The following is a 13,349-nucleotide window of genomic DNA, read 5'->3' as shown; positions in this document are numbered from 1 at the left end:
ACACGCTCTGACACCCTGCACCTCCTTCTTTCAAAGTCAAGCTCAACGTGCGTTTCAGCGTGGACTGCCCAGCAGGACTCGAGTGGCTCGGTGCCCCCTTCGGACCAGGGCAGTGCTCCTCCGACCTTGACAACAACGCCCCCCAAACCCCATCAGGCCCCCGAGACGGTCAGGCTGTGGCTCTTCCTCATCGCCCCTCCGTCAACGCCCCTCAGCCCCATCCCAGCACCCCCACCTCGCTCTGATGGCTCCCCTTGGCTAACCCACGCCAGGACGCGTGGCTTGGACTGCCTCCTGCCTGGGCCCGAGGTGAGCCAGCCGCCGGTCCCCGCCCTCGCCGCACAGGGCCGCCCCCGCACGGCACTCTCAGCGAGGCCGCCCCCTCGTTCGCTCATGCAGTCAGCCAAGAGCTGCGGAGTGCCCGCTATGTGCCAGGCACTGTGCGAGAAGCTGGACGTCAGCAACAAACAAAACAGACAAATCCCAGCCCTCGAGGATCTTATGTTCGCGTGGAGGGAGACAGGCAAATCTGTGAACGTGCACAATCCACAGTGTGCCACGTGATGGTAAATGCCACGGGGAGAAGGGTGGTGGCAGAGGAGGCGGCTGAATGCCAGGTTGTCTCCTTCAGCGGCACGGTGGCCAGGGATGGCCTCTCTGCAGAGGGGGCCTCTGAGCGGAACCCTGGTGGGGGGCTGGTTTGAGCCGCTGGTAGAACACTGGGAGGAGAACATTCCAGACAGCAGCAGCAAGTGCAAAGGCCCGGGGCAGGGACATGCTGGGGTGTCCTGGGAAAGGCCAGGAGGTCAGCAGGGGTGGAGGTGAGGGGCAGGGCGAGGGAAGGTCATGGAGGCCTGGGGGCCCCTGAAGGGACACGGGCTTTCCCCGTGAGTGTGACGGGACGTGGGGGCCCTGACTCACACTGTAACAGACCCCTCTGGCCTCCATTTATTGTTGAGGACAGACGGCAAGGGCCAAAGCGAGAAAGAGACACCAGCCGGGAGGCAAGAGCCGCTTCAGCCAGGCGTAGGGCAGGGCTTCCCGGTGGGCTGGGTTGGGGGGTGATGGAAAGAGCAGAGACGGGGCGGTTCCCAGGCCAGATGGCTCTGGCCTGACGGACGGGAAGGGCCAAAGCTGCCCTCTGCTGTGCCGGCGAAAGCGGCAGGAGCAGCCGCTGTGTGAAGGGCAGGGTGGAGCTCCCCTCCCTGTGGGGCTGACGGGGACCAGGCTTCAGGCCCCAAAGGAGCACGGTCTCCTCCAAGACGCCTTTCGCACCCCCCGAATGCCGGCTGCTCTCGCTCATAGACACACACACAGCCCTTTTCTGCACCTGTTCTCTGTATCCACAAGTAATTCCCTTGAGTAACCCAAGGCTGATTCACTTTATATCATCTGGAAGCATCTGCACACAGTAGGTGCTCACTAAACACTGTTGGTAATACGCTACACAGAATTGCATTTACGATGATTTAATAGTCTAAACAATTCAAAATTGTTTTTCAAAACAGCTAAAAATTATGTTTAGTGGTTAACTATTGAGCAGTAATTATTCCACCCGAAGTGTCGCAGGTGGAGAGGCTGATCTGACCAACCACTCCCGTCGCCAAGGCGAGCTCTCTGCAGGAGGCTCGCAAGGAAGATGGGCTTACCTTGCCAGTCCTGATGTCCCAGGCTTTGACTTCAGGGCTGAAGCCTCCACACACAAAAAGGCTGTGGTCTTTAGGATGAAATTTCAAGGTAGTGACTCTAAAGTTACTTTGACCACTGAATATCTGGGTTCCTACAACACAGAGAGAAAAGAGAAAATACTCAGATCACAAAATAAGTGTCTTAGAACAAAGATGCCACCCAGCATGGAGCTACACTCCAAGACGGCCCATCTGGGCCCCAGGAAGCCAAAGAGACATTCTGGAAACACCACTGCAGCAGCAGGAGCTCTGACCTCACTCTCTACCACCCCACCCTGATTCGCTGAACCCCGCCCCAGGGCTGACTAAACTAGCAGCTGGACCTGGGAGTGCCACCTGCAATGTGCTCTAATCCCACTCTACAACCGAAAAGAACCAGCCCTCAGGGAGACTAAGGAGCATCTCCAAAGCTGCCCTCGTGGGAGAGTCTTTGCCTGCAGGCCTGCAGGCCTGAGGAGCAGCAGGGTGCTCCAAAGAGATTCCTTTTAGGATCAGCCACCTCACAATCACACCTTTATTCTCACCCACAATCGTCTGGTACCGAGCCTGGCAGTGGGGGTGGTGAGATCCTCGTGTGACAGACAAGCGTGACATGCCCTGGCCCGCACCCACGATGCACAGGGGCTGTGGGCCACCGGAGTCTCACTGGCTGTACAGGACTCAAGTTGGTCCTTGGCCTCACGTGTCTGTCCTGAAGCCACTGTCAAGCCCATACATGCACTGTGCAAACATCCCTGTGCCCACGTGGACGCATGGGTGGCAAACGCCGGACTGTCCAGCTCGGGGCCCTGCACTGGTCTACTGGTCTGCTGGGCTCCAGGCTGGCACTGCTACGTCCACCCCGCACCAGAACACCAGATGCAGTTCTTGTGTGGCCGATTCCACCTCCTGAAAGTGCGGCGAGAGACCAGGCTGGCAACAGGAGCTGTCCTCACCACTGAGAGCCTGAGGGCTGCCTCTGCATGTGTCCCCAGGGCCTAGGCCTCAGGCCAAGCCAGCGAGGGGAATGAAGGCAGCCTCCTGCAGAGACGCCAGCAAGGCCTCCCTGGCCCACGGCCGCTGGCCTAGGACTGAGGCAGCGGGCAAGCAGGGACACAAGGAACTGGAGGCCAGGAACACCAGGGTCTCCCGCTGCATCACCTCCTAACACGAGCCCAGGAAGCACGTCTGCTCATTCCCTTCGGAAGGCACTTTCTGAAGGTTGCCCTGCTGTGAGTTCAGCGCCCGCCCCCCACCTAGTGACCTGTTCCACCAAATCGCCAGGCACAGACCGGAGAGCCACCAACAGCACTCCCGAGAGCCCCAGCGGCAGCCCTCACAGACCCCGCTGGCCTGGCCCCGTAGCCTCCACGCTGTCCGGCAGTGCAGCCCCGGGTCAGTGAGAGTCCCAGCTCACCTCGTCAGTGCAGGTAGATGTGTTAGTTACACGGTGTGCTGCATGCCAATGTATGTGAATATTACAGCAAACACCAAAAACAGAACATTTTAAAGGAGGAGACGAGGAGAAAATGACCAATATTTTAAAATATATCAGCATGCCATTTAGAAGAGTTTCAACAAACTTCTTTGAAAGCATTAATAAATTCTAATATTGTATTCTTACCGAGAGCAACAGGATTGACTACGCTTCCATTTCCTTTTTTTTTTTTTTTTTTTTTTTTTTTTTTTAAGTATAAGGAACTTTTTTATGACTCGGCAATTTGAAAGTAGCCCAGTTACAGCATCAGTTTATACACTGAAGTCTGTTCAAGCCACGAAGACGCCCAGAGGAGCAGAGGCCTAGAAAGGAAATGGTCACCCTTGGCAGCAATGGAGGCGTCCCCGGCCCCGGCCCCGCCTCCCCCTCACCCCCCACTGCTGTGGACACCGTGTGAGCGCACAGCGTGACAAGCCCTTGCCCCGTGCGGCGCTGAAGAACAGCACCTGCCACTCGTTGCCGGGGAGGACGGCATGCTCAGATTTCTAACAGCCCCATTCAAAATCCACTGGCATTTTCACTGAAGTATTTTAAAGCAGATTAGTAAAACGCTGTTCCCCAGTTCAGGGTGCAGATAATAAGTTTGCATAGGTGACACAGGTGTGTCGTGTTTGGCAACGAAAATTACAGAACGATGGAAACGATGAAAAACATCTGTTTTCATGATGTTCCTCCCCTAGAACAGATTTTTTGGAAAGCCGCTGCGTTCGCTCCTCATTAAGCCTCACTCTGCCTTAATGAAGGAGTAAGTGCGCTGACTTTTTCCTAACGTCTTCCAGGGGCCCATGACTGGCAGTCACTTGTCATCAGAGCAAATTCTGGAAACACTTGACCTTTTATAAATGAAGACTGTACCTTTTTCAGCTCAACAAGCTCCTTAACTATGATATTTTGCAATAAAACGCAGGGCATGAAGATGTTCGTGGTCATCCTGTGTCATCATAATGGTGTCAAGAGCAAGCCGCGTCACGTCCTATCTCCCATGGCAGTGAAGGCCTGTGAACAGCCTACTGTCCGACTCGAGGGGAGTGGTTACAGCAAACGCAGTTCCCTGCCTGGTAGGATGTCGAAAAGCCATTTAAAACTGGAACCAGAAACAGCGCTCTGCAACCAGGTGGAGCATGGCTGAGCCCCGTTTCCGGGTCACAGGAGTATTACGTAGGACTCACGGGGACACAGGATTGGAGGAGATTCATTCACACAAAGTGACTTTATGTGACACGGATGTTGTTGTTGTAATAATGTTTACTAAAAATAAAGGCTTCCTCTAGAAGACAGGCACCAGGCAGGAGGGCAGGCCCATGGGGGGCTGGGCACTGTGCCCCTGCCGTCGGACCGGCCGGGGAGCAACATTCCCAAGTGAGCGACGGAGTCCCCTGGGTATTGACCCAATTGGAAGCCTGGGATTCCTTGAGCTTCTCCTCCTTTGACTCTCCTGAAACTCACCTGGAACCAGCCACGACCTGCCCGTGAGCAAGTGCCCATCCCCGGAGCGTGGCGCGGACAGCAGCCCCCTGTGGTCCCCATGCGCTTGTCCAGGACGCAGGGCAGCGCCGTCGGGCATCCAGGATGGGTCTCACCCCTGCAGCACAGGCCTCAGGACGCTGGCTCCGGCCCAGGGGCTGGGGGACCCCGCTGGCGGGGAGGGAAGGGCCCGCTGTCCCATCCCTCAGGAACAGGAGCCCAGAGGTACCACTGCAGCCCCCACACCACCAACAAGGCCCCAGGGGGCCACGTCTTTTCTCCAGACGGGGACAACTGTGCCTACTGCCGACTTCTTGCTCGTCGGGAATTCACTGCCAATCTTTAAGTCCAAAAGGAAAAACAAACTCTATCTGCCTGCAGAAAAACTTCTCTGTTTCTTGGACCGGAGCACATAACATATGCTTATTTCAGAAAACGCAGCGCGTTTGCCATGGCTTTTCAAAAAGTGCAGCGGTGCCGCCTTGCCAACAGGGGGAGGAGCGACGGCGGGCAGGTGAATGCTGAGTCGCTGGAAGGTGATGGCTGAACTTTTTGTTGTTTACAAAAATGTACTTCTGAATAGATTCATCTTCTTCAGCCCCCTAACGGGGCTGGGAGAGAGGACCTGTGTCTTTCAAGCACTTACATCCTCCAGTTAGAAGACAAGCTAGAGTTTATATCTTTTTTCCTACTTCCGCTTATATCAACTAGGCCTTTACTCTTCAGTGTAGTCCTTTCTTAAAAGGATCCAAAACAAAGGCTTTAGGATTTTTTACTGAGCTTCCAGATACTTCCTGCGAAAGGCTAAGGGGAAACTTCCGCGCGGGAAGGAGGGCTCAGGCGGGCGAGCCACCCCGCCTGTGTGTCCTCAGCGGCGGCAGGCGGTCAGCGGAGGAGTGGAGAGCCCTGCGGAAGCGGCCCCACAGCGCTGCCCCCGCCTCGGGCAGGCCTCAGGCGCGTCCCTGCACTGCAGGCTGCGCCCCCGTGAACGCGAGGCTGCTGGGAGGGCCCCGCGCGGCAGGGCGCACAGCGAGCCACGGACGGGAATCGGCACCGTCGTCTGCAGAAAATGAAACCCACAGTGGCTGGACTCGTCCCTGGAGGCAGGAAAAGCTGGAACCAAGGGACGCGAGTTTTGAACAGCAGAAGCCTTGAGAGACCAGTGACTCGGCGCGTTCCTCGGTGGCTGCGGGAGTCCCATGCTGTGGTCTGGCCTTTACGTTTTGTCACGCAGATGTGGAGAACGGCTGGGAAACATGCGTCAGAAACTGTCTGGGCCACGAGCGTCAGCCCCGCTGCCGGTGAAGGTCCTTTCTTAGCAGGTTGATTTCCCCCCTGCACCTCTTCATACACCGAAGCGCTTGTTTATCACAGCCTTTCCCCGCAACGCCACTTGAAACACAATGGTTAGTTGCTGTGTAACCTTTAACTTTGAGACTATCTCGCTTGTTTACATGTTCATCATGGAAAATTCTATTATTCGCTGTGTGCTACTTATAGGAAATTGAGTTTTAAAATATTTAATCCACTAACACGGACTTTATTGATCTTGTTATAATGAAATCAACCCATATGAGAACTGTTCAGCTCCTCTTGGAGTTGGGAAAAAATCACTCCTTTTGCCCCTCGAATCAATAATGACACAAATAAACTATACGTTGCCATTAAAGCAAAACCGTGTTTAAACAACGCAGAAACTCAGCCCATTCTCGACATCACCGTCGCTGCCGATGTTCCCACCACCAGCACTGCTGTGAGGAGGCGGCTGGTGTCACTGGCCGGTGACCCTCAGACTTGTCCCTCTTCCTTTCTCGGGTAGAGGCAGTGAGGTGCCCAGCGGGGACTGGCACACGTGGCCGGAGCAACACCGCCCGTCCACCCTCAGCCCAGCCTGGGGGGCCCTGTCAACAAGCAGGGCTTGGGTCCACAAGGGTCCCCCTATTCCACCCAGCAGCCTGGCCCCCAGCCTGGCTCAGACACAATTCCTGTGTGGAGCTATAAATGGCCCAGTTCACAGCTTGGGAAGTGGGAGCTGGGCAAGACATATACGCATCCAGGGCCCACGAGCCGGCCACGCCGGGAAGGAGGCCACGCCTGCCACGAGCTGCTTGTGGTCCCCTCCTCCTCAGCTCTTGTGCACACTGGGGACTCATGCCCAGGTGGGGATGACACCGACAAGGGGGAGCTGGTGCTGGTGGCTCGTGGGGACGGAGCCTCTGTTCCCAGCCAGAGAGCATATGACTCATGTCTCTAAAATCAATGTCGTTACACTCATCCTCGGGGAAGTATTCCGCCAGCTGTAAATTTAACCATCCTGACTCAATGCTAACGAGGAAAGCAGATTACTAACTCCAAATCAAACTCTCTGAATCAGAAACGGGGGCCACGCAGGCACGTGGGGCACGGTCCTGGGAAGGAAGGGCCTGGGGGAGGGTCCGACCAGCCTCAAGTCCCCTCTGGATCAGCCAGAGGCCATCTGCACCCGTGGGATCCTACATGCAAAACCGGGTAACAAAGCTCGGCTGAGGCTGCCACGAGCGTCAGGAGCGACGTAGGAAGGGCGGGCGGGTCTGACCAGTGGCTGCGGCAGCCGGCAGCCGTGCAAACAGGGCGGTCGCTGATGGTTCCTTCACACCAGGCTGAGCCACGGGTCTTTATTACCTGAACAAGACTGAGTTTTCCAAAAATTTTTTTAAAATTTTTTTCAACTAACCCTGCCCGGGTGGCTCAGTTGGTTGGAGCATCATCCCATACACTAAAAGGCTGTGGGTTCGGTCCCCAGTCAGGGCGCACACAGGAGGCAACCAATCCATGTTTCTCACATCAACGTTTCTCCACCCCCCCACTCACCCCCCGAACTCAATGAGTATGTCCTCAGGTGAGCATGAAAAATAACAAAAAACAAAAAACCAACTTGCAAACAAGGTATATCCCGAAGGGTTTTCCTCAGTCTCCTGGGACTCAGAACCACATGCCCCACCCCCCAAAACAGCAAACATGGCAGGCCCTTGCTCAGGCTCCCGGCTGGGACGGGGGCTGGACCCGCCGCAGAGCGCAGCGCTCCGCACCCCACCGTGCCTGCTCTGTCGGCCCAGGTCACCAGCCCACGAGGGGTGCCAACCAGCAGCCCAATCGCAGTTACCCACCCACAGGGACAGGCATCTCCGCCCTGCACTGTGCGTGCAGAACCAGCCCCCTCACGCCAACAGCTGGCACGGGCGGAACCGGGAAGGCACAGGCGGCCACTGTGGAGAGGCGGGCGGGCTTGCGGGCGCTTCCCGCAGGGTGAGGGCCAGGCGGGCAGCGTGTCCTCCTGGAGCTCAGAGACATCTGACTGGACACCCAACACCAGGCTCTGCCTCTCCCTGCGGGGCTGTGCGGAAAGAGAACACGGCGGACGGACAGCGTGCGGGTGGGGTGCAGACGGGCGTCCGGGCCTGAACGGGGTGCGGCCTTGGAGAGTAGACACACATACAGGACGCTGGGACAGGGCTTCGGTGAGTGATGAGCTCCAAAGTGGGGCCACAGGTGACGACGGGCAGGGGAGGGAGAGGGGCCTGGGTGGTCCCGCTGGTCGGCAGGACGGAGGCAGAGCGGGAGGCAGGCAGGGGGCAGCGGGCGGCAGCTCAGACCTCTCTGGGCTTCCAAGCCCTCGGAGCTTCCGTGACGGGACGATCGAGTGGCAAAAGCCCCGGGACTCAAGCAGTGAACACACACCGGGCCTGCGCACAGGGAGCTCCACACACTCGCCCGCCCGCCACAGCGGCACCGAAGGATGCGTCCCCGAGGCTCTCAGACCCGCGCGTCAGGGGCCCTCAGTCGTGGCGCCCTCGGCCCCTCCGCAGGCTCAGCCCAGTCAGCAGCCTCTCCTGCGCCCCCCCGCCCCCGCCGAGGCCCGGGAGCCCTGCTGCTCTTCGTGGGGCTTTCCCTCGGATGCTGCCCACCCGTCCCGCGCCCAGGCCTCTGAACCGTCAGCTGACATCCCTCACGCCGGAGCTGCAGCCGTTGATAGGCCTGAGAAGCACCCTTCAGCCAGTCGCTTAACCGAAGGGATCAGTCAAGACCCGCCTGGGCGCCTGCCTCCCGGAGCCCTGAGCGCCCCTCGGCGGGCGGCGAGCCAGCTGCCCGTGGGAGCCCAGTGGGCTCCCCAGGGGTCGGCTTGGGCGAACTGCCCGCAGCGGAAAGCAGGCATGGTACACGCATGTCACTCCCGGGTGTCAACCGGCAAAGCCTCCACCAGGCACACAGGGTGCAGGGGAAGCCCAGCTGCGCCACCGCTGGCGGTGTGGCCTCAGGCAACGCGCCAAACACTCTAAGCCTCAGCGTCTGGGTCAGTGAAATGCGGATAAAAACGGTCCTCTCACAGGTTAGTGTGGAGACTAAATGTTTAATAAACAGTGGGTCTAATATCCATTCCCTCGTTTCAACTTGACACAGGCCTGGCCCGCAGCGAGCCCTCGGCTGCGTTGCCATCCCATGTCCTTACAGCATTTCTGTGACGGGGCCCCAGTCAGGAGGCAAATGCGAGGCAGCGGGGCCCCAGAAGACCCTCCAGGAAACACAGGAGGAATGGTCACTGATGGTCCCAGGCCCAGATGGCCACTCATTTCCATGCACCATGACCCTCCCCCAACAAAAAGACACAGGGACCCCCAGAGCCGTGGGAGCCAGCCAAGGGCTGGGGACAGCAAGGCAGGCAGTGGGGTCCGTGGGAAGAGGACCCCCACCCCACACAAGGGGCACAGGCCGCCCCATCACCAGGAGGAAGCTGCTACCCTCCACCAGGCCCTGTTGTCATGGAGAAGCAGACATGGAAGGGAAGCGGGGACCGCCCCTCGGGCTGCCCCCGATCCACACGTGGGACCAAGACACACTACCCGGCCGGCTGAGGAAAACACAACCGGCGCTCTCCGGACACCCTGCAGGAACAAGGCCACCACGCCTTGCCGTCTGAAGGGCCCACGGGGCAGCAGTGGAGGAGAGGGGCACCCTTGGCCGAGGGCCCCCCACACACGGGGCGCTGCGCAGAGCCCTATACCCCACCCCAGCTGCGCCCTCAGAAGCTCCACCGGCTGGGCTCCGTCAGCCCCTCACAGCTGCAGGCACGGGCGCAGGAGCCTTCCCCGGGGACGCCCAGCTCGGGCCGGCGGGAGGGCCGAGTCTGCCCCGTCCAGGCCCCTGGCACACGGACGGGTGGGCTCACGTTGGGAGAGCGGACTGGGGCTCAGGAAGGACAGGGTGCCCTGCTCAGCCAGGGCTCCAGGGAGAGAACTGTCTCTTACTTTGGGGCCTGAACAGGCCGTCTGGGGCGACGGCCTGGTGGGCAGGACTGTGCAGGAAACCCGCCCGGCCTAGAGCAGACGAGCTTGCCGGGCGCCTGAGACCGTCTGGCCGCTGGCAGGACAGCTGGCTCCCCAAGCCAGCCCTGGGGGCTCGGCCAGCGCTCCCAGAGGCAGCCGCAGCTGCGTGCGCCCGAGGCATTTTGTCAGGAAGATTACAGGCTGAAACAGGAGCACGAAAAATAATTAATCTGCGAGCGGATTTTATTTAAGTGTTGATTCATGGTTGCTCTGTAAGCCTACGGCCCGCCAGAACCATAAATTAATGAGATAAAATGCGGCTGGCCCTCCATATTTCAGGCCGGGTATTGACGTTTCAGCATCCACAGATTTTTAACGGTATTGATTGAGGACACCAGGATAAATGGTCTTGGCGCCAAATTCCCATTAACGACAATGGGCACTGAGTGACTAATTCCCCGACGCCACGGCGAAAACGCCCCGCACTGCCTTCTCCTGGCGGGGAGTTCTAATTAGATTGAAGTGAAAAAGCCAAATCACCCAGGGGAGCAGGCGGCTCGGGTAAAGAGGGAGAGCAGACCCGATGACGAGAAACGACGAGACACCGAACAAGGCCGAGAGCCGCAGGGGCTGCGCCAGCCGCCCCCTCCGCTGAAGAGGGCGCCCAGCACCGCCCGGGCCGGGGGCGGGGCGCAGGGAAGCGGTGCAGACGGGGGGGGGCTGCCACACCCGCACCGGCCCCTTGGCCCCCAACAGGTTTGACTGCCTGGCAAGGACCAGCCTCCGCTCGGTCTTGTTCACGCGCCTGGCCAGGTGAAGGACACGTGAAGGCCACAGGACAGGCCGCCAGCAGCCCCTCTGCAGGAGGCCCCATCCAGGGCTGGAGGGCCTCCCCAAGAATGAGGGCCAAACCCCCCATCCCCACCCCACCCAAGTAACAAAGGACATCCAACACGCTCACCACTGTAGCCCAGCACCAGGTCCTGTACACAGCAGGTGCTGAATAATGGGCCTTCGACAGGTGAGCCAGGTGGTGTGTGCCATTCCTAGCAGAAGCCTAGTGCATGGAAAAGTCCCCCTCACGTCCCCACCTGGACGGCCAAGCTCTGAGGCCGGGCCCGGGCACGCCACGGCCGGGGGCCCGCACGGTGGGACCGGGCACTCCCCCCGCCCCAGCGCCACCGCCAAGGGCCAGGGAGCAGCAGCCCCTGCTCCCACTCGTCCCCGGCCTCAGGCACAGCCGCCAGCTGCCCGCCGGGGAACCTGCCCAGAGTGACCAACGGCAGCAGCGGCCCCCTGCTGCCACCTGCTGTGGCAGTCCCCAACTTGTCAGGCAGAAGGGCTCTGAAAGTCTGAAGACTTCAGAACAGCGCCCCCTCTCACACACACCCACGCACACGAGGGCGTGTCCGTCTAACATCTGCTGGTCGAGAGGACAGAGGTGACGAGGGCCACTAGAAGTCCGTCAGCATCACCAGTGAACCCGAGAGCATCAACACATGAAACGCAGCCCTTCACGCCTGGGGAACACACGCCCCACGGCTCTGGAGCTTCATGAAGCTCAGGCTCCGGCTCCTGCACCCCACACCCATTCCCCCGGCTCCCTGCACCCCACGCTCCCACACAACACGTGGTTCGTGCCCCTGCATCACCTCTGTCCTCGTGTTCCGTCTGCTGAGACGGCACTTCCCTCCCCCTCGACCATGGCCCTGCACCCCAATTCTCTGTCCCCCTAATTCCTGCCCCAGCGCAGGTTCCTCTTCCTCCAGGAAGTCTTCCTTGATGTCCCACGCTAGACGCTCTCTTAGCACCTGTGTCTTGCTGCAGCACCATAACCCGGGACTCTCTGTACTTCTGTGCCTCCCAGCAGCCATGAACTTCTCAAGGGTGGGTCCTGGGTTTTGTTCAGCCCTGAGTCTCCAACGCTGGGCATGTCGTGCTGAACGCACAGGCAACAGAGCACAAGGTCTGGCAGAAGGCTTTGGGGCTGGGCGGATCCACGTGCATCCTGGTTCCACCTCCTGGCTCATGCCCCTGGGCCAGTGTGCGCAAAGAGGATCCTGGGGACACCAGCCTCTGAGGGAGAGGGGGGCCCAAATGAGACCCGATGTCAGTCTGTGGAGGAAGGCCTGGCATGCAGTGGGCACCCAGTCAGCGCCCTTACCACACGGCACCAAACTCCCGGAGCCCAGCTCCCTCGGCAGCCGCGTGGGGCTCACAGGGAGACCCCAGACGGCCAGGGAAACGCTCTTCCAGAAAGAGCCACGCTGTCCACTTGGCACAGCAGGACGGGCACAGCCTCTGCAGGTGCATGGACACGGCTCAAGTCCCCAGGGGACACGTACCGCCGGGGCCCCCGAGCAACCCCCTCGCCTCTTTAGCCTCAGCCTCCTCGCCTGTAAAATGGGGAAACAGCCACGGGCAGCAGGCCGAGGCGAGGATGGCCATATCGCCGCAAAGCCCACAGCACAGCGCCAGCGGCTTGCCCAGCCACCCGCGCCGGGGGAGCCCGGGGCTCTGTCAGAGGAGCTGCAAGGCTGCCCCTCCGCAGCCCAGAGACGGGGAGGCTCGAGGCGGGAGACGAAGCCCACAGCCCCCCGCCTGCCCTCCCTGCCGCTGGGGAGAAGCTGGGCAGCGCCCCTGGAGAGGCTGCACCGCCTGCTGGGTCCCCGGAGAGGCCCAGGCCCAGGCTTGCCTACGGGCTCAAGGGGCCCCTGGGCCCCCTCCAGGCTCTGGACGTGGCGCCCAGGGGAAGAGCGACCCCGGAGGAGCCCCGGGAAGGGAAGGCAGCACCCCGGGGGTCACAGTCCAGGCGTGGACCTAATGCCACACCCCCGGCTCTGCCCTCACCTGACCCTGGGCAGGACCCATGTGCTCGGTGCTGCAGCGGGACCAGGTGCTAACCCTGCCTGTCACACGGGAGTGTGCGGTGACCGGATGTCCCTCCCGCCAACCTGTCTCCTTCTGCCCTGCTTGCCGGGAGCCCCTGCGGATCCGCCCGGCACGGACCCGCCTCGCCTAGACGCCTAGACGCCTCTGCAGCGTGGGCTTCAAAGCAGACCTCACTCGCAGACGCACTGTACGAGCTGGAATCGCTCCTTACAGCCTTTCAACGGGAATGGACTGACAGGAATCCTAACCTGTTCTGACCCAAGGACACTGGGCTAAAGCTGAATGTGTTTCGGCACAAGCTGCACGTCAGAAGTTGATTAAAAAGCCACCTCGTTACCCAGCCCCACAGCTTGAGGCTGAGACAACCGTGGAGCCCTGTCCTCCGGGCGCTGGCACAGGCCTGCTCCACGCTCTCCGGGGAGAGGCTTGGTTCGGGGCCGGCATGGGCTGGTCCTGCGGCCTGTCTCCCGCTGCCCTGACACCAGCTGCGGGCCACCGAGAAGCGTCCCCAAAGAGAGCTGACTCGGA

The 13,349-nt window shown here is 60.1% G+C and overlaps 1 protein-coding gene across 1 annotated transcript in view; it reads right to left on the bottom strand.

The window, feature by feature from the left end:
* WDR25 (WD repeat domain 25) overlaps nucleotides 1-13,349 on the bottom strand; it is a 120,891-nt gene that overhangs the window by 34,557 nt on the left and 72,985 nt on the right. The window contains exon 4 of the mRNA XM_054567666.1: nucleotides 1,650-1,780. Within this exon, the coding sequence (XP_054423641.1) occupies nucleotides 1,650-1,780 (131 nt within the window). The remainder of the gene's footprint in view (nucleotides 1-1,649; nucleotides 1,781-13,349) is intronic.

The sequence above is a fragment of the Pteronotus mesoamericanus genome, unplaced genomic scaffold (assembly GCF_021234165.1).
Source record: "Pteronotus mesoamericanus isolate MK-2021 breed Mesoamerican mustached bat unplaced genomic scaffold, CSHL_Meso_final contig_192, whole genome shotgun sequence".
In the NCBI taxonomy this organism is placed as follows: domain Eukaryota; kingdom Metazoa; phylum Chordata; class Mammalia; order Chiroptera; family Mormoopidae; genus Pteronotus; species Pteronotus mesoamericanus.
This window is presented reverse-complemented; position numbering and strand designations above follow the sequence as displayed.